The sequence below is a fragment of the Lepidochelys kempii genome, chromosome 1 (assembly GCF_965140285.1).
Source record: "Lepidochelys kempii isolate rLepKem1 chromosome 1, rLepKem1.hap1, whole genome shotgun sequence".
Taxonomy (NCBI): domain Eukaryota; kingdom Metazoa; phylum Chordata; order Testudines; family Cheloniidae; genus Lepidochelys; species Lepidochelys kempii.
This window is the reverse complement of record NC_136380.1, coordinates 135,755,260-135,778,944: the sequence shown is the minus strand read 5'-3', so window position 1 is coordinate 135,778,944 and position 23,685 is coordinate 135,755,260. Positions and strand designations below refer to the sequence as shown.

The following is a 23,685-nucleotide window of genomic DNA, read 5'->3' as shown; positions in this document are numbered from 1 at the left end:
TCATGTCTACCTTGGACCACCATATTCCCAAGGATGTGGTTACTATGAGGTCCAATGAGGGTGGGATGATTATCACCGAGGTGCTCACCCTCCCCTTTCATGTGTACAAAGGAGATCTGTGGGTGGATGTGGAGCCAATATGTCATAACGTTATGAATACTGAGCTCTAACCATTTTATGAACACTTCATGTGACCTGGTAAGTGAGAGGAAGTCATGGTATATTGGGATTATTGGAATTTCCTGCATGACCATATTGATCTAACTAATTGGGGACTGTGGGAAGAGCAAAAACAGGAAAGTCACATAATAAATCTAGATAAGGACATCCCAACACATATTGTGGCAAGTCGTTAGCTTCACTAATCCTGTCTCTGGCCTCTAAGAAGTAGCAGTCTAATTTTGCCAAAGCTGTGAGGTTAGAGATCAAAAGAACACTGAAGAATTAAAAGCTTTTGTCAGTGGCAGAAGGGAGTCAGTCACCTGTCAGTAGCTGTCTAAGGAGACAGGCTGACACTGGAAGAGAGTCTCTGTGGAGGGAGTCTAAGCAGTAGGGCAGATCCAGGGAAGAGCTTGATGTGTGTACAGTCCATTTTATTGTTTTAAAGATGTTTTATCTGAAATGTTTTTGTTCTAAGTAAATGATACTTTGCTTCAAGGAGGCTATTTGTTTACTGATTTCCACTGCCATTCCCCTGGCGAGAACAGAACCTCAAGGTCTGAGCCTAAGTCAGACCTTCCAAGGTAATCATAGTTGATCCACAGAGGACTGCTACTCAGGGGCCAATGAGTCTGAGTAGGTGAATCATGCGATTCCACCCCAAGAGAAAGGTGACAGCTTGAGGCCTGAGACCTAGAGGGGTGTGTGCTCAGAGAGACCAGGAGGAGTCAGAGGGGCAGCTCACCCAGAACTGTGAACAGTTCACCCAGGAATTTGCATTATTTTTTTGTTATCTCAACCTAAACATACTCACCAGGAAAGATACAAAGGCAGATTCACAGCTGATATAAACTACCATAGTTTCACTGAGCTATATCAGTGGTGCTACTCCAGTTCATACCATCTGAGAATATGACCCATAATCTTCAAATTACAGATGGTAATGACAAATGTAGAAAACAGACACTCGCAACCTGTTAAGCTAAAATTGGAGCATGATTTAAGACCTAACATTGATTTGTCAGAATGGTCATATACGTGAATTACAAATATATTGCCGTTAACTAGATGCAAATTACCACATTACCCATTTTCACCCTGCATTTATATAACCGTTATAAATCTGTACCATATGCACCCTAATAATTCTAAATATTTTAAAATTACGCTGGAGACCATTAGCCATCCATCAACTATTGAAATGTCTGCTTGATCAAAGAGTATTGGGTGTCTGGCCTCACCACCAAAAATACTGTTTGCATATGTAGAGTGAACTGGGCTTGTGTTATGCCTCTTGTCTGTAACTGATTAAATGTGTATTAAGCACACTGAATTTGTGAAGATGAGCTTGATACTTGTGAAACGGAAAGAACTGTGTGAAGGGCACATGGTTGATAGTCTATTATTGGATTAAAGATAATATATATATTCTGCCTGTGAAAAAGAAACAAGCTATAAGGAATAAACTAACATGGAGAAATTTCACAAGTATGGGATAATTTCCCAGACTTTATTAAATTTAATGGAGGAAGTCAATGCTTATAACTGAAGTGCCGCAATGGATTATAAATAATTTAGCTTTCTGAAGATCAAAGAACAGGACTTGGTCATGTAATCAAATGATATAGTCCCACAAAGGAGAAGAACGGAACCTGCACCTGCAAACACTTATCCATCTGAACAGCTACTCACAGAAGTAGCTGCCATCGAAATTCAGATTGAATAGCACCTTTCACACAAATAATTCTGATGGGATGGCTCATGTGAATAAGGGTTTACAGACTTGACCATTAGTGACTTACAGATAATTACAAGCTTTTATTAATTTGTTCTTTCTATTGCCTGTTTTCTTTCTTTCCCCTTTTAATGCTGTTTGCTCATGAGACAGCACCATGGCAGAGGACAGGCGTACAGACAACAATCCTACAACACCACTGCAAACTGTATTACTTTCTGTAAGAAAATCAATAAAAATGAATTTAAAAAAAGATGTCAAGTACTGGAGTATTCAGAAAACCATCGATTTATTTTTCCACCTGCCCTTCTTTTTAATGTAGATTGTGTCTTAAGGCATGGCCCTGGGGTGATGCATAACATGCCTCACTGCAGGAAGAATGGTGACACAGGGACACCCTACAAAGCACAATTCCCTTCTTGCTTTCCCTACACCAGCAGCAAATTACAACAGCACCCTACCCATCCACCAGCTTGGTTGTAATGGCTGGTGTTTTATTGGGGTCCCATTTATCCCAGCCTACCTGCTCTAAGGGGAGGGGGATAAAGGGGGAGAGGGAAGGATAAGCAGCAGGGGAGTAAGCATTTGAACCCGAGATCCTAACCAGAGCCTATTCCTTCCCCCTGTGTATGTAGTCCAAGTCACAACCAAGCCCTTAATCTTTTGAGGCTCATTTTTTCACCTTTACTTATGTTTGTCTCTCATGAAAAGCCGCACTGAAAATAAAGGGAATACTAGTGTGGGTAAGGCAGTATTCACGGTGAACAGAATCTGAGCCTGTGATCACTCTGGGAAATTTTCAGCCTACACTGCATTGGAAATTACAGGGTTTTTTAAAATTGGGTCAAATTCTGCAGTTTTTACTTAGGCCAGTTTTGCACTGACTCAAATCCTGAGAAGGGCTGAATATCTGCAACTCCCGCTGACTCTAATGAGAATTGCAAGCACCTGCCTTCTTTCTGGATTTGGCTTATTGATTTCAATGTGCATTTTCCTTAGTATACACACGTGTGCCATTTCTATTTTGTTAGCTCCTAGCCACAACTTAAGCCAAATATTTTTAGTGTCTCCACATACAATTTAGCTGTACTGATAACAATCTAACTGATTTCTGTGTTAGAACCTGGCCTGCAACTCCCTGGCACAATACTAAAATAATCTCCAAGGAATCAATCTTCTATTAGCAAGTAGAGCAATATTATATATTAATGGGTTTCGGATCTACAAGTCCATAATTTGTAATAAATTCCCTTTTTTCTATGTAACTTAAACCTCCTTATAGAGCTACATCTGTATAAGCACCCCTGGGGAATGCAATGTGAGAAAAGAAGCTATGCAGAGACTCAAATTTATGGATATGTCTAATAGAAAAGGCCTAAATATTTCAAATCTCAGTAGATGTGAAATGTGTGGGCAGGATGTTGCCCGTGATTACTGTCTGCATTATTGACCCTCTTATCACTAGCTAGTAACCACTAGGAATAAGTCAACTCCTTCAAGAAAAAAAACAAAACAAAACACTGCCCTGAAGCTGAGGTAAAGAGTAAGCCAAGATTATATGAATATTTAGATAAATGTCCTCTTCTTCTTCCTGATGAACAGTCTATACTGTTCCTAATTCTGCCCCATTTGCTGATATTCCACTGGCCTACTCTGCTGGGTCAGCTTTTGTCTTTCTGTCTTGCTTATCTGAGGAAGAGTGGGAGGGGGCAAATGGAGTATTACACAGGTATATCACAGGTCTAGCTGCCTGAGGCAGAAGAGTTTTGAAAGGAGCCTCTTGTTAAAAATTTTGCAGGATATCACTGCTGAGTTTGAGGGATTTAGAGACACCAGACAGCCCAGCAGACTTGCTCTGACACTGTATAAGGGATTCAAGATATTACCACAGATCGTGAGAGTGCTTGGTGGGAGAGGTGGCACTGTGACATTCCCCAGGGGCACGCAGAGTTGTGAGGCACCTCACCACTACTTGCCCTTAATATGAAGGAGTCTAGTCTGGGTTGTGCCTGCTGTGGACCAGCTCCCTGAAATCAATGGCCACGGATAGCATAAGCACCACCTTTCAGGCCTTACCCTTTCCGTACAGGTAGTGACAGCCACACACCAATCCCTAAGTCCTCAGAGCATTCCCTGTAGTGTCCTTCCCCTTATCCATGGGACACTCAGAGAATTACCAGGCTTGCTGTTCCCAAAGGAACAGTACACACCAGCTTGTCAGAGTCATCACTTGGCTTTACTCCACAGTACTGAGATATATTTATAGTACAAACACTAATCAATTTATTATCCAAGACTTAGAGATTCAGGAGATAGTAAGGATATTGGAAACAAATGGTTACATATAAAACAAAATCACAGCATGCTTTCTAGAGACTAAATTTAACTAACAGTTTAGTGTCCTGTCTAAACAAGATTATGTTACCCAAGGACCTCTTCAGGTTTTCAACCAAGATCCCGTTTTCATGAATATAAATGCACTGCCTGTTTACGTCCAAAGTGCAGGATGAAGAAGTGTCATCTTTGCTTTCTCGAAATAGCTCCAAAGTTCATTATCTTTACTCATAAACAGGATAACCATGTTTTTTCCTGCATGTCCTTTACAGTTGACTTCACATCTCTTGGTTAACATTTGACTTTGTATGGAAATGGGCAACCATTGTGTCATCTTACAATGCTTTAATTCACCTATCTCTCTGTCAGGATGTAAATTAACATCTTTTGTCTGACAAAACTGTTTTTCACCTTTGCTGGCGACCAACACCTTGATACAGATACTAAGATTATATTTTTAGTGTATATACATAACACCTTACATACTGTTCACAGTGATATTAATAACTAATGTGACACCAGCTTTCATCTGCAACCTTGCATTACATTATTTGGTGAACCAGAATGTGCATACCAGAATCAGGATCTTCCTGTAACACCCTTGCCAGCTAGCATTAAGAGTTTCTTGGGTCACAGGCACACAAATAGATTGTGGATCAGGGCAGTGTGAGGGCTAAGGAAAAGACAAGGATCATGCAAATGCAGAACTGGAATTATTGGGGGATCAGCCAAAGAGAAAATTGTATTCAAAGAGTGGGGGAATAGGAACACAGAGGAAGACAAGGAGTTGGGAGGGGAGGGGAGATGACTAGGTTTGGGGAAAAAAAGAGAAAAATGTCAAATAAAGAAGGCAGTGGGTAGGGAAGGAGAAAGAAGAACTCGGAAGATTTAATTCAATTTTACATAAGCATTCAAAGATGGGAGATCTATCCAAACCTCCAGGCCTTCTGATGAGCACTCATTACAGTTGACACCTGCCTGAGAGGTACAATAGAAGCTAATTTAGGTTTTGTCTACACTACACAGCTTTTAGTGACACGGCCATGTAGCTAAATGTCTGGCAGCTTAAATGCTGTTTGTCAGCACTTTTGCTGACAAAATACTTCCACCCCCTACGAGCAAGGTTTGCGTTGTCCACAGAAGAGCGATCCTGCCGACAACGCAGGCGTTCACACAAGCACTTGCCATGAATGACAAAAGTTGTGTCGTTCAATTGGCAGTGTAGACAAAGCCTTAGAGTCTTCGGCCAAAATTTACAAATGGGGGTGCCAACAGTTAGGTGCCTAAATTCAGATTTAGGCACTTACATAAGAGTGGCCTGATTTTCAAATACACTGAGCGGCCACAAATCTCCCCAAGGGGCGAGGGGAAGCTGTGAGTGTCAGCTCCTTTGAAAATCAGGGCACTTATTTGTGGCACGGCATTTGCAAAGGGAGAAATGTGAGTTTCAGGTTTTAAAAAGGTTTCAGAGTAGCAGCCATGCTAATCTGTATCCGCAAAAAGAAAAGGAGGACTTGTGGCACCTTAGAGACTAACAAATTTATTTGAGCATAAGCTTTCGCAATAAATTTGTTAGTCTCTAAGGTGCCACAAGTACTCCTTTTCTTTTTTCAGGTTTTAAAAAGTGAGCCAAAGTTATTCCAAATCTAAATACAGTGTCTGTATTTTCCTATTTTACATACCATAGGCAAAATATACGTTGGTATCCACAGCATGCCCTATATCCTGTATTGAAAACAAAGTTGTGTAGGTATCATTGGCTGACCAAATCACCAAATTGGCCCCCCAAAATATGTGAAGTGACATTTATTATTACATTAGAATATTGTATATAATAAAATAACATTAGAATATTACTGTATGCATGATTATACAGCTTTCCGCAAGGACATAAACATGCCATCATTTACAGACCTTTCAGAGAATGCCAGGCAGAAGTTTACTGTTCCCAGCTTTAACCTTTAAAAAGGCAGCAAGGACACTGAGAGCTACACTGACATTTCTCAATGGAACTAACACCTCCCACATGCTGCAGAGATGATTTTTAACAAGCGAAGCAGCCTGCCACACACGTACATGTTTAGAACTGTGCAACTTGCAGCCTTTTTCTTTAAAGGTTTATTCACCAGCAACCTTTGGCCTGTTCTCCCATTTGATACTGGAAAGCAAACCGCCACGCCCAAGGCAAGCAGCTGATTTTTGTACATTTCACAGAGTGAAAATGTTGTTCCCCGAAAAATGTGAACCTCTTCATGGGAGCTTAATTCTCTGCGTGGTCCAAACAAGCATCAGCTGCTTTTACAGTCATGAGTCGTGTGGATAAGGCTGTCTAGGATCCACCTTGCTCTCTTCCATGTGTTAAACCAGAGGGTGAACAATTCAGCTTTTCACATCAGAGACTTCTTATCCCTAATGCTGTTGGAATTACAAGGAATGAATAATATCACTGAAGCCTATAACACTCACTCACTTTTTGCATTTCCCTAGCTATCTCTGGGAAATGATTGCCCTTATAAAAATCATCACAAATTTGAATTCCGTTTAGAGTCATTATATTAATACCCACCTAGACACAACTTCAGGAGAACCTCAGACTTCCTCATGGCTTCAGATGTACTCTTAGGCTGAGATTTGTTGGTAGACCTGGCTATGCCACTATGAAGCAAAGCCTTTGGCTGAACAGTGATATTTCCCTAAAATAGCAATGTCTCTATAATTACATAAAATGAAGGTCCAGCTGCACATTCAGGCTACTTCGCACCACTCCTATGATGGAAAGCAGCAATAAATCCAACTTAAATGGCTGGTTAAACCAGCTTTATGACTGCTCTCCATTAGTGGAATGGTGCAAAGCAACCAGAATGTATTGGTATGAACCAACCATTTTACAAATGTATCTTAAATTCCCCACCTCAATGATTTGTTACCTAGCATCATCCTTGAAACAGCTGCATTGCCAATGAATGTAACAAAATTTAATGGACATTTTTCAAGAAAGAGAAAGTGCGTATTTTCCAAGACATTTTCCAAAGTAGTTCTAGGAAAAGACTAAAACAAATACACAAAACAAGGAAAAAGCTATCTTGCTTGCTTCCCTCCCTTTAGCTTCAGCTAAAGTCCCCTTCCCTCTTGAGTGCTTCCCTCCCTCCCACAAAAAAAAGCTTTTTTCCATTATGGTTGTGGTTTTAAAGAAACCATGTGAACAACTTGCCCTCTTAGTCTCTTCTTGCCATCAGGAAGCAAGGAGATACCAATACTATCTGTTGTTCTATAGGCAGATGAGCAAAAGATCAGGAAAAAGAAAAGGAGTACTTGTGGCACCTTAGAGACTAACCAATTTATTTGAGCATGAGCTTTCGTGAGCTACAGCTCACTTCATCGGATGCATACCGTGGAAACTGCAGCAGATATTATATACACACAGAGATCATGAAACAATACCTCCTCCCACCCCACTGTCCTGCTGGTAATAGCTTATCTAAAGTGATCATCAAGTTGGGCCATTTCCAGCACAAATCCAGGTTTTCTCACTCTCCACCCTCCTACACACAAACTCACTCTCCTGCTGGTAATAGCCCATCCAAAGTGACAACTCTCTTCACAATGTGCATGATAATCAAGGTGGGCCATTTCCTGCACAAATCCAGGTTCTCTCACTCCCTCAACCCCCTCCAAAAACCACACACGCAAACTCACTCTCCTGCTGGTAAAAGCTCATCCAAAGTGACCACTCTCCCTACAATGTGCATGATAATCAAGGTGGGCCATTTCCAGCACAAATCCAGGTTTTCTCACCCCCCCACCCCCATACACACACAAACTCACTCTCCTGCTGGTAATAGCTCATCCAAAGTGACCACTCTCCCTACAATGTGCATGGTAATCAAGGTGGGCCATGTCCAGCACAAATCCAGGCTCTCCCCTCCCCCCCCCCCCCCGGGACACACACACACACACAAACTCACTCTCCTGCTGGCAATAGCTCATCCAAACTGACCACTCTCCAAGTTTAAATCCAAGTTTAACCAGAACGTCTGGGGGGGGGGGGGTAGGAAAAAACAAGGGGAAATAGGCTACCTTGCATAATGACTTAGCCACTCCCAGTCTCTATTTAAGCCTAAATTAATAGTGTCCAATTTGCAAATGAATTCCAATTCAGCAGTTTCTCGCTGGAGTCTGGATTTGAAGTTTTTTTGTTTTAAGATAGCGACCTTCATGTCTGTGATTGCGTGACCAGAGAGATTGAAGTGTTCTGCGACTGGTTTATGAATGTTATAATTCTTGACATCTGATTTGTGTCCATTTATTCTAATTCATTTGCAAATTGGATACTATTAATTTAGGCTTAAATAGAGACTGGGAGTGGCTAAGTCATTATGCAAGGTAGCCTATTTCCCCTTGTTTTTTCCTACCCCCCCCCCCCAGACGTTCTGGTTAAACTTGGATTTAAACTTGGAGAGTGGTCAGTTTGGATGAGCTATTGCCAGCAGGAGAGTGAGTTTGTGTGTGTGGGTTTTGGAGGGGGGTGAGGGGGTGAGAGAACCTGGATTTGTGCAGGAAATGGCCCACCTTGATTATCATACACATTGTGAAGAGAGTTGTCACTTTGGATGGGCTATTACCAGCAGGAGAGTGAGTTTGTGTGTAGGGGGGTGGAGAGTGAGAAAACCTGGATTTGTGCTGGAAATGGCCCAACTTGATGATCACTTTAGATAAGCTATTACCAGCAGGACAGTGGGGTGAGAGGAGGTATTGTTTCATGATCTCTGTGTGTATATAATATCTGCTGCAGTTTCCACGGTATGCATCCGATGAAGTGAGCTGTAGCTCACGAAAGCTCATGCTCAAATAAATTGGTTAGTCTCTAAGGTGCCACAAGTCCTCCTTTTCTTTTTGCGAATACAGACTAACACGGCTGTTACTCTGAAACCTGTCAAAAGATCAGGATCACTTCGGGTCGAGGCACCCTTGAATGGTCCACAGGCCAGAGTAAAACAAACTGGAGCTTGACAAGCACACAGGAACTTGGCAGCCTGCAACACATACAACATGGAGCAACAAATTGTCTGCACCAAGAGCCATCTGGAAGACAGGCATAACTTTGCCGATTTTGGAGAGGCAGATTGCAGTGCACCATGATGAGAAATGCAAAGAAAGCAGAAGAAAAAAGTAAAAGCAGAACAAACATAAGATGGCATCAGCAATGTTTCAGGCCTTGCTGGTTTCTCCTGTGCCCCTGAATGCAGAGGAGATCAAGGACACTGTGGAGCTTATGTCTTCTTCAGGGAATGAATCCCTAAGGTAAGACCTTTGCCACATTTCCATTTGGGAAAGGTGCTCTACAGCTGGGTCACTCTTCTTAATCTCTTCATTGACTGACCATGTTAGGCTTCAGAAAATGGGTTTGATATCATTAGGATACTGGGCTAGATGGACCTTTGGTTTCACCCAGTATGGCTGTTCTTATGTTCTTAGTTTACCTTTCTGTGTTAATCCTCTCAGTACCTCTACCTGGGATCTTCCCTTTCTCAGTAGCACATTGCTCTGTTCCAACCAGCCATAAAGTTAAATGCTACATTTTTAGTCATAACCTTTTTGGCCACCTGGGGTGCTCAGTCAGTGAAGAGTATAGTGCATGCTTATTCATAACCACATAAGTGAAAATAATCAAGGTGATAAAGGGCAGAGCAATATGATGCATTTACTGCTTGTTAATTATATGGTCATACAAAACTCTTGTCAGAACCATCTTACTATTCTGGGCAATTGATACAAGTTAGAACAGCCCTCAGCCTGTTCTAACTTATGCCAGGGAATGATCAGGTGTGGACAAGCCCCTGGATTGTGGGGTAGCTTACCATTCAAATTACAAACTTCTAGAGGCAATAACCCTGTCATTAATGTAGTGCTGATTGTTTTCCACACATAACTAGAGTGACTTGAAAATGAATTACAGTGCTAATAATTGTTTTGCAGCAATATTTCACCATTTCAAAATGTTTTAAAAAGCCAAAACATAGGGTGAATAAGCACCAGTATAAGAAATCAAGTGAAAACTAATCTAAGGAACATTTAATTTTTAAAGTATTATTTATGTTCCAGATTCTAGTTATGGACTTTTTCTTAATTTCCCAATTTACGGCCATTTCCATCATCTCCTCTGCAATCTCTCACTTTCTGGCTAAGTCATCTCAGAGAAAGACACACATCTATGCACTTCCTACTGCTTGGTGGCCAATAACTACACAAACTGCCCTTTGAATGAGATTGTAGAGGGAAGACAATTGTTGAGCTCTCCTAAGTGAAAATGCCACCCGCAGCAGTAAGGTGCTGACAGGCAATTACAATCTGGCAAGATTTACAGCTCTGGCACTCTGCCCTAGCTTCAAAATGTCCAGTAACAGTGTAAGCTCAGTGGGGGTAAAGACATATCCACCAAAGAAATTTGTGTTCAGATTTATTAAAAACACCTTGTAAACTATACTACCATTATGGGTGAAATCTTGTCCTCATTGAAAGTAATGAGAATGTTGGCATTGATTTCAATGGGGATATCACCTTATAAAACTAGCTATCACATCTGCAACTGTCTCATCTTTCTAATTTTGGCACTACTGCAGGTTTGGACCATCACAGGAAATTTGGGTTATTATTAGCAAATAATAGTACGTGCTAATTTACAACCCCCACCCGCACCCTCCCGTTGTCAAATGCCTCCTAAGATGATTCTAATTTCTGCAGGGGTATTCCGTATTCACAAGGATTATGCAAACAAATTTCAAGGTATGGGTTGTTTTTGAACTGTTCACATTTACTATTTGCTGTTCATGGTGTGTGATTGGTCAACAAGGTCACATGATACTGTTTCTGCTCCCTGATTTCAGGAATTAAACATTCTGAACAGCAGAATGACGAATAACACATAATTTTTTTTGGATGAGCTATCATGAGTGGGTGACCATCCAAATAATACTATCCCAGAGGATTAACGGCAAATACATTGCAGTGCTTGTATTTGCATGATATTTGCTAATCATTTTTTCATTATTCAACACAAGAAACAGTATATACTAGGTAAATACATTTAAAAAGTATCAGAAAATAAATCCAAAGGCATCAGAAAAACCAGAACAACAGGTTCCATATCTTTTAAGAAATTTTTGCTTATAGCCTCCTTTGATCACTCTTCTCATACTGAGTAGTAAGTAATGAGTAGTCCTATTGATTTGGGCCATAAAATACTACCTTAACATGAGTAAGGGTGGCAGAACCAATTCAGTGTAGCCAACTCTCACAATTTTATTTTGAGTCTCACACTATTTGACATTTTTCTTAAAGCCCCATCTCTGGGAGACCTGAGATTTTGTGAGAATCTCAGGTTTTGCGTTTTCTTCCCCCCCCCCCGCCACATTGTTTTAGTGCTTGTGGCTAAGGAGGAAAGCTTGAAAATGTGACCCTAGTGCACAGCAAAACAGAAGGCAAATAAAAAAAACCCCACATTTATAATTTCTAAAAAAAATCTCATGATTTTTGGGGGTCTGCCTCATGATTTTTGAAAGCTTGAAGGCAGCAGTATTGAAATCCAGCCTTTAATTTGGAAATCCTTCACTCAGAGCAGGAGGGAAAATGGATTCTTCCTTGTCACAAGTTATACAGCTTTAAAGTAGGTACATGGTTAACAACAATGCTTTCTAAAAATAATCATATCACAGGGACGGTGGCAAATTAATATGTCAAACAGTATACAAATAACACAGAGATGATATATAAAATTGCCTTTATACAAATTAACAAAATAGCCAGTTTTCTTTGCAATTCCATTTCCCATTCTGATGTATTGCAAAGTGTATAAAATAAGCACATCAAATGCTGTCAGAGGAAACTGCCTTCCCCAGCCTTCTCTTACAGATTTCTAAGGTTGATTTGCATATTTGTACTAATGTGTATGAATAAGTAAGCTTCAGCTATATTTTTAATTGCATTAAAGAAAATTCTACCATATGTAGGATTAAAATGCCCACTTTCTCTGTCCTATGTTATTTTTTGCACCATCCTTATGGCTTGGCTTATCATTTTCCACAGTCAAACACATGAATTACTTTAATGTACCATTTGGAGTAGTACTTATTCATTCCTTCTTTTTAAAAATAATTTTCTTCAATAGCCTCATGTGTTCGCCACATATGATTAAACTAAAAGCTAGAAACTGGTCTTTGGTGTTCATTTCTACCCGGTTACTAGGGAAGTAAAGGTTACCAAGGGAAGTGGTGTTTTATCACACATTCAGCATTGCACAAAAATAGCCTAAATGTTTGCATTACGGAAAGGCTCAACAATTTTTTTCTGTAAATTTAGTGCCAAAAGGAGCTATTTTGGATATTGGGAACGTATGTTTTCTGTTCAATACATAGATCTTGCAACTTGTATGACAGTGAAAAATCTTATTTAAAACCCTAAAATGAACAATTTGCTTCAGAGCTTGAAGGCACCACTAAACATTTCATAACCTAGGCAGTTCTCAGAAGCTGAGCTGCATTTCTGGTGGGAGTGGGGGTGGGGGAGGGGGAGACAGCACATCAGACATCATAAAGACTTTGTCCCTGAGGGGGGCTGGGCTGATGTGGCTGCACAGCATGTGAGATCAAAAACCATATGTGCTGCTCTGTTTCAAATGACCTTTTTTTTCATAACCAGGTTTCTTGCCTGTGATTTTTTTAGTGAATTTAATACTGGTGAAAGTTGCTAGATTGACAGCGCTACAGCCTAAACCTAAACCTGTCTGTTTATTATTCACAGTACAACTCTAGAAGAGTAAGGAGCATCACAGTAGGTCTGATTCTCCCCTGCCTTGCACCTTGTGTGCTCACTTACACTTGTGCTATGTGAATGTACGATGCTACCATATTTAGAACTCTTTTTTCACACTGTGGGGAATGTTTTGCAGCCACTGTGCACTCACTTGGCACTGATATAAATGGCTTCACATGGTGTAAAGCAATGGAGAATGGGGTCCGGTATTCTTCAAATCTGACCTGGAGGGATCACCATCAAATACTGACAGGTTTCAGAGTAGCAGCCGTGTTAGTCTGTATTCGCAAAAAGAAAAGGAGTACTTGTGGCACCTTAGAGACTAACAAATTTATTTGAGCATAAGCTTTTGTGAGCCACAGCTCACTTCATCAGATGCTTTGCCTCTCTATTGAGGATCCTGACAATAGGACTAATTCACATCAGTTGTGACAAAATCACCTCCCTACTAGAGACTGGGCTGGAAACTCATCATATACTGTAGGCCTTCAAACAGCTAGCAGATGGTAACACTCTTTGAACATTACTGACTTCTGGTGCATTTGGACCAGTGACCTAGACGGGAAAGGTTCTATATCCAATTACCATTTGCCTGAGCCATCCTATATTCACCTACACACACACACACTGAATTACAATTTATCAAAGCTGCAATCAGATAGCTACAGGTTAAGTTCATGAGGCATCAATCTAAATGCATGCCATAAAAGGGAATGTGAAGCTACTGGCCACAGTACCACAAATACATGATATTGGGCCAGCTCCTCAAGTGGTTTAAATCAGCATAGCTCATTGACTTAAATGGAGCTATGCCAATTTACACCGAGGATCTGGTCCTCTGTGTCTAATGCTCTAATTCTTTTTAAATATATTGCTCTGATATTGCTACGGTTTTCTTTGCAGAGATGAACCACTGCAAGCAGATGCTCACTGCCATTCTAATTGACCACGACTCACATACATACAATGTAGACTAACACTCTTGAGTTTAGTCATATGCTACTTCCTGTGCTAGCTGATTAAGATCAGAAGCTAGGAGGTGATTGTCTAAACTATTTTTCAGAGTCTAACTGGTTTCCTGTACCTTTTCTACAATTCAGGAGGAAGAAAATGAAAGCCTAAAAATCTAACACTACAAGCAAAGATAACTGACTTTATTTTCTAATGGACCACCCTAAACATAATGGAATTATCCTGAAGCATTTTTGCCAACAGATTTTCAGTGGATTACATCAGCATTTCACTGAATCCCAGTTCTTAGAATATGTAGACTTCCTTATTAAACGCTTGATCATACAAGATGTTGAATGCCTTCAATTTTCATTGACTTCAGTGGGAGTTCAAGGCCACAGAGCATCTTACAGGATCGAGCCTTTATTCTGTTGTAAGTATTAAGCTAGAGGAATCAAGTTGTGCGCTGATGCTGGTGAGAATTCAGTCAAGAACAGAATTCATCCTGCGAGGTGGTGAGTGCTCCCAGTATCTTTTGAGTACAGACTAGGTGCACTCAGCATCTTGCAGGATTAGGCTCCGATCTATACACCTTACTCAGGGAAAAGGCGCAATGAAATCAATGGAGTTACCCCCAGGAATAAATTTGTCTCTGTTGCAGTTAATTCACATAGCACCCATGGGTACAGTTGATCCTGAATCAGGAAGAAGGTGCAGGACCAAGTCTTAGCCACTGAATAAGCTAAGATACTAGTGATCTTCACAGACCATCCCCACAACACCCATATGAAGAAGTGTCATTTCAGGCTGCTATATGCTTAGCGATGAAATCCTGATGCCCACTGCCTTTAAAATGGGTCCAGAATTTCACCCAGTGTCAAGTGACAGGGATGGGAGATGAATGTGTACATAACAAAGCAGGTTATGTGAAATGGCATGCTACTGTCTGATGGTTTACAAGATAGTTTTGTCCCATAATGATTTTTATTTTTTAAATTAACATGGATTTTATCCCCAAAGTATTAATTTTAAATTTTACGAACAAGATTCTAGGTCAGATCATCATACAGTGACTAATAAGAAAGACATTACCCAATGAAGCTCTGAACAGATCCAAACCATATTTAATTCTGCTGAACTTCCATTTTCACAGAATACCCTTTATTAAACGATCATTAATAGTTTTACTTTTAGCACAGCACACAGAATGAGTGGTCAACAATACGCAAAAGGCTGGCTACCCTTGTTGCTCTCTTAATGTATTTATTCTAAAATTTTTAGGTTCAGTCTATTATTGTACTGCCTACTAAACTGAATGCAGATTAATTACATATTTGCGTGAAGAAAGTGCAGTTCAAGGGTGAAGATACAGAATGGTTTCTACAAAAGGAAATGTTTTAAAAAAAATACAAAAATGCTGATTTACCTCAAATTTGAAAAATATATATTAGAACTAAGCATATTTACAGGAAAGCAAACAAAGTTAGCTGTGATGCATATAAATATGAATGAAATCGATTTTAAGTGTTGTAGGACTGAAATTGGCAAGAGCATATATCAAGAGCCAAAAACATTTTTTTTTAAATAATCTCCAAAGGTCTCCTAGCATCCCACATGTTAACACAGGCACTTACGCTTCATCCTGTGAGATCACTGTCCAAAAGATAGCACATCAATACCATCCAGGTTTTAAAACATTTTATTTGCATATTAAAAAAATTGTGCATTCCAATAATTAAAATCATTTGAACAAAAAAAAATGGCACTCGATTAACTGCATTTTACAGCTCGCAGGACCTTGGTACAGCTTTGCATTTATTCGTGTGTTACTAGTTTACTGTAGTCCCACCCAAGTTCTTCTTTCATCAACATGCAAGCTCTTTCATGCCACCAGGACCAAACCCAGACAGGCAGATGGAAAGGCAGCGCCTTCATTCAGTGTCAGTAGTTCTATTTTTTGATGTGAAAGGGGCAGTACAGTCATTTAAACTTTATCCGACCTCTTTGCATCTTACAAAGTTAAACAGCTAAAAGAAGTAAAATAAGAAGGCAATGCTTGTGGAATGTACAGTGCATAATTTGGAAGGGCAGATTTCATTACGATTCACCCGCTTGCTTCTCCTGTTCAATTGCTAAAAAAAAAAAAAAAAAAAAGAGGAAAAAAATAAGAATTTAAAAAATAAAGATGAAGTACTTGACCTTTTCTAAATATTAACTTTAATAAATTTTATGGTATAGAAATCAAATGTAGATTTATAAAATTGGTAAAAAAAATTATAAAATGTACTATGTTAACTTTACAGTGGTTAGGATATTTTATATCTACTCAGTAATCATACATATATTTCACATAATTTATATATGTATAAAAACTGTCTCTACCCTGGACTTTATCTTTTCCTTGCCTTCTCCCTCTCCCTGTTAAATTATACATACTTACTTTCTTTTGAAGGCAGTGGATTTTTCTCTTTCGTTTCTATTTTCTTCAATTTAGTCTTGTCAAATTTCTCAATTTCAGCCATATCTGGTTTGTCGGACATTTTTGCAGATTAATCTGTGCGTGGAAAGGAGAGACAGTTAGACTCCTCCACCTTTTAGCGTTACTCCTTGATCTCCAGCCAGCAACCCCGCCTCCCTGGTTGAGAGGTACGTAATAGCCTCTTCTTTTTTTGGTAATAAGATACATATTCAGTGAAATAAAATTCGTCCTGTTAACATACAGTGGGATGAAATGATATGTACATTTCATATACAAGGCTGATTAAGGAGTTTAAAACAAAATCAGTGCAGGAAATACGTTGTTTTATTTTTTAAGTGGAAATTTAATCCATTGTCAAAACAATTGCCTATTGTTGAGACTGTTTTCTTCTCATTAAAATCTCTTCAATGTTTCCACGAAGAGAACAATAGGGAGGATGGTGCCTGGAAGAGGCTATTATCTTTTTTTTAAAAAGATTTAATGCACACACACACATTTAAAAATGTGAAATAATGCCAATGCCAAGGAACTAGCCTATGCTAATCACATTCTCCATCTTGGGGTCTGTCTGCTCTCCCTTCCCTTAGCACATTTGGCTGAAGTCCTGCATTCTTTTCTCCTCACAAAGAACTGCAGCTGCAGTCTGAGGAAGCTCAAACCACCGCCCTTCTCCGTTTGCTGCCTTTCTCCTTCTCAGCAATGCAGCCACAGCTACAACGCTGCCTGGATTTAAACAAAAGATTTTCTTGTATCGATACACACACACACAGAGAGAGACAGAGCCCCTCTTTCAGCAGCTGGAGGTTTGAACAATACAACCTCCCCTTGCTCTCCCTCCCTCCCTCCCTGTATTGGGAGCTTGAGATTTTTGCGCACATCTGCTTGTAGTAAATTCCCTTCTAAATAGCAGGGAAGGAAGTAGTAATGCGTAGATCAACAAAAGCTCCCGTTGTTGGGTCACAGATACGAAAAGATTCAATGAGTGTCGACAAAGATGCCAGCTTTTTTGGTCAAGCCAGAACAAAGGAAATGGAGAGGGCTTCCCCCATTCTTTCCTTAGGCTCGCATTTAACATTTTCTCTCAATCTGTCCACCTTTAACGACGCCACTAGTCTTAAACACGGGCTTACAATTAAAATCTCTTGGGTGCCTTTGAAAGCAACAGGAATATCCCATCCTGAAATTTAGTAACAAAGCAAAGGGTGTTGAAGAAGGACTTGGGTTAAAAATCCACACTCATCAGCGTAGAGACGGAGAAATGCATGCTCATAAAAGGGGAGAAAGGGGGGAAAGAAAACCAGAGTTGAAATATAAATTGTATCCTCACCACTGATGCTCTGCACAGAAGTGACTCTACCCTTCGCCGCTGCTGCTCTGGACTGTAGCATCAGCGCTTTCGCTGCATGACCAGTTATATCCCCACTTCGATGCAAATGAGAATGACGTCATTGAGGCGGCTTTAACCCTTTCGCGACACGTCCTGGTCCTTGCTTCCTTTTTTATGTGATTTTTATTTATTTATTTATTACACCGCACTAAAAAAGCAAAAGCCAGCAACCAGATCCCCTATTGGAAAGCATTATTTTTGTAGACAGCTGTCCCTGAAAAGAATGTGAGGGAATTTTGTGTGTGAGATTTGTACTACTGCCAAATTATCACAAGGAAAGGCCTGTTGTGGCAGCTAGGCCATTACACCCGCCCCCGTACTAGAAAACGGGCAGGGTAAACAGGCAGCAAACCAATACAACACAGGGGGATGCGATCTTTGTGGACCTAATGCAATGATGGAAGGGCGGGGGGTGTGTGTGTGTGTGTGAAATGAACGTGTATGTCACTCCCTGGTTCCCCTTCATGTCGATGTGAAAGGATTTTCCCCTTGTATTTTTGTTTGCAGTTATTATTGCCTTCTCAATGTCTTCTGGCCCTTGAACACTGTCTGACATCAGGTGGGTTACTGTATTTAGTGCTAAAATCCCAACCACCGGGGAAAAAAATCCCATTTTAAAATCACTCCAGTTAGAACAACACCTTTTTAACAGATAATAACTCTGGGCCATATCATGCCAACCATTATTAAGCAGAAATCTCAGTTGAAATTAATGGGACGTTTTGCTTAAAAAAATCAATGGCAACAATATGCTGGCTCCAGAAAATAGCATAACAAAGTGCTTATTGTTCGTAATTGCTGCTTTTCTTTGTTCTTTTTTACTTCCTCTTAGTGTGTATGGAGGCGGGAGGGTCCAGTGATAGTTGTTTTTTTACATTTTGCAGAGAAATTGCAGCCATGTTGTGGTGACCATGTTGTGCTGCATTTCCAAAACCCTGGTATATTTTTGCACAAACTTTTTGTGGATCTCTTTTTGTTGAGCAATAGTTTCTTACTGCTCATGTTACTCAAATTTCCTCACTTACAAAACATCATCTCTATCAGAGAGAAGACTCCAGGAACTGCCCCCCTGCCATCCTTGTGATTGTGCTGCAAGTGAAAGAAAGAAATCATGTAGGCAGGCTTTCTTGCAGCTTCAGCAGACAATAGCTCTAAAGGAGACCCTGACTTGCCCCTCTCCACCCCTAGCTCCATTCACTACAGCTGGGTTATCACAAACCATGCATCTGCTTGTGTGCTTCCAGTTCTGGTTCATTGTGGTTGGAGGGCAGACAGAGACATGGTACAAACAGGATTTCCACCATACTAGGCCTTAGCTAAGCAAGGCCTGGGACCTCTCCATGCTGAATATTTCAAGCTTCCTTGCACACAGAGCATTGCAGGGAACACAAGCAGCACATCTAAAGGAGTAAAATGATCCATTTGTGAGAACACGAGGGTTTTTAGATGTTTGGGGTAATTTTTGGACATGGGGGAGGAGAGGACGGCTGGAATATGGTTTCTGTGTATACAGGATTGAACAATGCACCAAACTATCCATGCAAAAATACATAGAAGCGAAAAAGTTCAGTTAAAACTGTGAATTTTAACTATCCTGATTCGTTGTCTCCTGGAGAATGGGGGAAAGGGAGTTTTACAGGTCACACCAAAGGGGCAAGGTTTGTGGAGTCCCAGATTGTGTATGTGGAAATTAATTTAATCTTCGCTGACCCTGGGCCATCTATATGGAGACCCATGCGGCCCGTTGTGTTGCTCCGTGGTCCCATGCCCTGGCAACGTGTGTGTGTGTGTGTGTGTGTTGGAGGTCATTTGAAGCCACAACTCCTAAGCAGCATTAAGTTACACTGGTAATTATGAATAAATCTATGCCAGTTCCCTCGGGAGCATGCCACACAGAGTGGCTGCTAAATGGCGTTGCCTTAACCTATTACCAGGCAGTCTCCATAAAATCACAGAGTCTTAATTTCATTGGGAGAAATCCTGGCCCCATTGGAGTCCCAGCAAAAGTCTCATTGACTTCACTGGGGCCAGGTTTTTACTCATGTGGTTCACACAAGAGGCAATCCCATGTATGAAGGCAAAAAGGGTCAAGAAATTGTTTCCATGATCTGGGAAACACACAAGACTGAAGGCCAAAGGAACTGTTTAGAAAAGAAATGGAAAAGAACATACATTACTAAAGTCTCTAGAAAAATGGTCGGGACATAGATGTTTATTACAGCTTTTCATAATAAAAGTGTTGAAAGGATCCTGGAATATTTTCTTTATTAAACACAAAGCAACTTTGCTAATATGTGAGCAAGATTTGTAGGATAACATTATGACTGTTTCACTACTTCCAAATTTTGTGAACTTGAATCTTGTAAATCTGAATAGTTAAAATATTCCAGTTATTGGCCTATCTTTTTCTACAGTGTATGAAGTCCATTATGGCTCCACAATCTCAGATCTTTGGGCTTTCAAAAGGATCTTTGTAATGAATGTTGCGGAAGAGTTGAGTGCAAATTTTTCTTAAAAATTCCCTGAGCAGACTGCCTATTTCTTCACTTCTATGGCTCCAGCAAACACTTATGCGTGTGCTTATCTGTAAGTATGTGAGTGATCTCATTGTACTTTTATTGACTTCAATGGGAATACTCATATGCTTAGAGCTAGGCATGGATGTGAGTGTTTACAGGATTTGGGTCTGTATTTCTGAAAGCAGTTGGCCCAGTGGCAGGTACCTCATCTTTAGTTTCTTAGTTTGGGACAGATGCCCAGCTGGCATAAATCAGAGGAGCTCCATTGATTTCCATGGCGATTTACACCCACGGAGTATCTAGCCCAAATTTAGATTCAGTTATGGTTCCGAATGCCAGAGACATGCTAGGGCTCTAGTCTTTCAGCTTCAACTTGCCGCCCTCCCTAGTCCCGCCTGCTCCCATGCACTCAGGCTGGGATATTTAGAATCTACTCCTATGTTAAATATAGAAAGCATGTTTATTGTAATACACTTATGACCTGATGCTGACATTTTTCTCCCATTGAAATGAATGTGCTTATTGAGTAATGGCAGGAAATAAACGGTAAGTAATTTCTGACTGTAAATATCTATCTATAGGGCATATTTTATTAGTGATGGGAGCTACAGAATCTGCATACCTTAGTGCCATACTTTTTAGTTATATTGTGACTGTGAGAAAGGTGCTTGATCATCCAATACTAATTCATTGCACAATACCCTAGGCCTAGGGGATAGAAAACTTCAAAATGAACTTGAAGGTACCAATGCAGAGCTCATAAATAAACCAACCAGCGCATAGTATGTATTGGATAACTGGCTTAGAAATGCTTATTTTGGATATTGATGATCTGTTAAATTTTTCATTACTTCATGCGGTTTTGTCATCAATTTCTTCTCCTGTTTTGTTTTGTTTTTATTTAAATCAATATATCTTCAGTGATGTAATGCCTCATTGGACATGCATTCTGGTAGCTGTTTGCATGTTAAAGGCACGCACTTTTCAGCATGTTAGACAAGAGTCAGCCTCATGCTAATCTAGTGTTCTGTAACTCAGTGAAGGAACAAAAACACAGAGAGGTTGCAAAACCTGTCTCGTGTTTTTGCTAGTTGTAACAGGACAAATAGTGAATGGTAACAATAATTCAGAGCCCTTATGTATCATTTCACATGTCCAAACCATTGTACAAATACAACATCACACAAATATTAACACCCTCTTTAAGCAGGCTGGGAAGCAGAGATGCTAAATGACTTGCCCAGGGCAAAGCAGCAAGAACCCAGTCTGAAATCCACTGAAATCAATGAAAGTATCTCCACTTGGGAGTATGTCATTGACTTCAGTGGGTGCTAGATCAGGTCCCAGTCAGTGGCAGTCAGAGATGTGATTAAAATTCAAGACTTCCAACCTGGTATTAATTCCTCCAGACTTTGTCTGAGTTAATTAAAGCACACGTACATGGTAGTAATTATAGTAAAAATGAGGGATGAGAAATATCTATGTGACACAGTGGCAGAGATTAATTCCCATATCATTTAGTCCGTAATAATGGAAAAAGTGCTCACTGGCACAATAAATAAATGAATGAATAAAAAAGAAATCTGCATATAAATTTCTCCATCATCTGGCAAGTAAACTTAGAGACAAGCAACCAAGTGATTGGTTGTCCAGGATTTGAGGAAATCTTACTGTCAGATGACTTTCATTGTCTGTCAGAACTTTCTTTCTCTGCAGTTTGCAAAAAAGGTTACATAGAACCAGGAGTTGGCAATGAGAATTGGAAATGTAAATGAGAAGATGCTCACATGTTGCAATTTTTTAAGGCTCTGCTAGACTAACAATGCTCCTTGTTGTAGGCTGAGTATTTGCTGACACCATTATTTTGCTATTATGATATAATTGAGTAAAGCTCTTAAATACAACACCCAATACATTCTTTTTGCATTATATTCCACTCTACTTGGTACTAATTCCAGCAGGGTATTGAGACACTCAAAAATGTGTCCAAATCGTTTTTTAGATTTTTTTAGGTAGATATAAAAGTATTCATTTAACAGGCTCTCTAAAGGGGCATACTATTTTTTCACAGGTTTAATTCCAAAAGAGCACTTACAAAATGCCTCCTCCCAGTACTAATTGGCTTTACAAATAATTAACTCTCCTTTTTGTTGGGACAGATGATGGGAAGTTTGCAACAGGCCATGACATTAATAAGGTAAAACTCATGGGGTAGCAACAGAGGGCTTAGGAAACTAAGGTTCATCTCTTGGAGTTCAGGGGCTTCCACAGGTTCTCATGGACGGAAGAGGCTGCTGAGGCTCCCTTCTGCATCTGTGTCTGGATTTGCTTCCTTCCCTTTTGCCTGCATAAATGAGCCCATATTTTAATATGCACAAATAACAATACAAACAAGTTGTTTATAAAATAAGCCATTCTGACACACTGATTAGGACGTTCTCTTCATACAATCTAAAACAAAGGGCAGAGGATAAGGAGGCACTGAACTCTAGTTTTCAACTTCTGATGGAAGTTGTTTTCTTCTCACATTCTGCTGTCTGTTACGCACACAGCAGAGGGAAGGAAAGGTGGGTGCTACATTTTGGCGGGAGTATTTTATTGCCTGAAGTGTTTCTAAATACTGAGTTTAAAATTTATCTAAAAATGGTGTATTTTTGTTATTCAAAGTATCTGAAAGAACAGTAAACAAAACACTGCCAGGAAATCTCCTGTCAAGTCATTCCTCTCTTTCAATTTATGTGTGTGAATATAATGCTTTTGAAAGCATTGGTATAGTGCATGAAGGTATTGTGCAGTCTTTACCATTCAGCTCTGCTAATGCACCTCAGTCCTAACTAACAATACCCCTGTAATTCCAGTGCCAGGCCTCTCCTATGTAGTGGCTGCTAATCATATCCTGTGTATGTGTCAACATAGAATACAATTAGAAATCTGAGGCAAATGAAATGTGACTCCATAAAACATATAGAGCAAGGGTGGGGAAGAGAGGGAGATTGGACCTGTGACCGTTGAATATAGCTCCCTATCTATGTAAAGATAAAGCTGGCTTTGCCTCCAAAATACCATGGCCTCTTTGTTGAACATATAAACAAATCAATATATGTAAAATATATAAATGACAGGAAAGCAATTTCTATCACAACTCCCTTGGAAAGGGGATGGCCAAAATTAACACAAGGGAAGAAACAATAGCCAGTGGCTCGAGATTGATTTCAATGGGAGTTAGGTGTCTAAATACCTTTGAGGATAGGGGCCTACATACATAAGTGGTCCTAACTAGTACAATGAGATTTTTATATTTTTAAAGCAGCAC

The 23,685-nt window shown here is 40.0% G+C and overlaps 1 protein-coding gene and 1 long non-coding RNA gene across 3 annotated transcripts in view; one reads left to right on the top strand and one right to left on the bottom strand.

Moving 5' to 3' along the window:
* LOC140915413 (uncharacterized) overlaps nucleotides 1-23,685 on the top strand; it is a 111,521-nt gene that overhangs the window by 18,279 nt on the left and 69,557 nt on the right. The window lies entirely within an intron of this gene.
* Nucleotides 15,671-17,903, bottom strand: TMSB4X (thymosin beta 4 X-linked). The gene is made up of 3 exons (XM_073354992.1): nucleotides 17,794-17,903; nucleotides 16,428-16,541; nucleotides 15,671-16,119 (listed from the first exon to the last, which is right to left on the bottom strand). Exons 2-3 carry the CDS (start codon nucleotides 16,525-16,527, stop codon nucleotides 16,085-16,087), a joined length of 135 nt encoding a protein of 44 aa, XP_073211093.1. The 5' UTR covers nucleotides 16,528-16,541; nucleotides 17,794-17,903; the 3' UTR covers nucleotides 15,671-16,084.

What these genes read in the sequence shown, in the direction of transcription:
- TMSB4X (XM_073354992.1), bottom strand. Translation starts at nt 16,527, where the DNA reads ATGTCCGACAAACCAGATATGGCTGAAATTGAGAAATTTGACAAGACT. An exon ending in TCCACTGCCTTCAAAAGAAA is followed by an intron (nt 16,120 to 16,427) that starts GTAAGTATGTAT and finishes TTTTTTTTTTAG; the next exon opens with CAATTGAACAGGAGAAGCAA.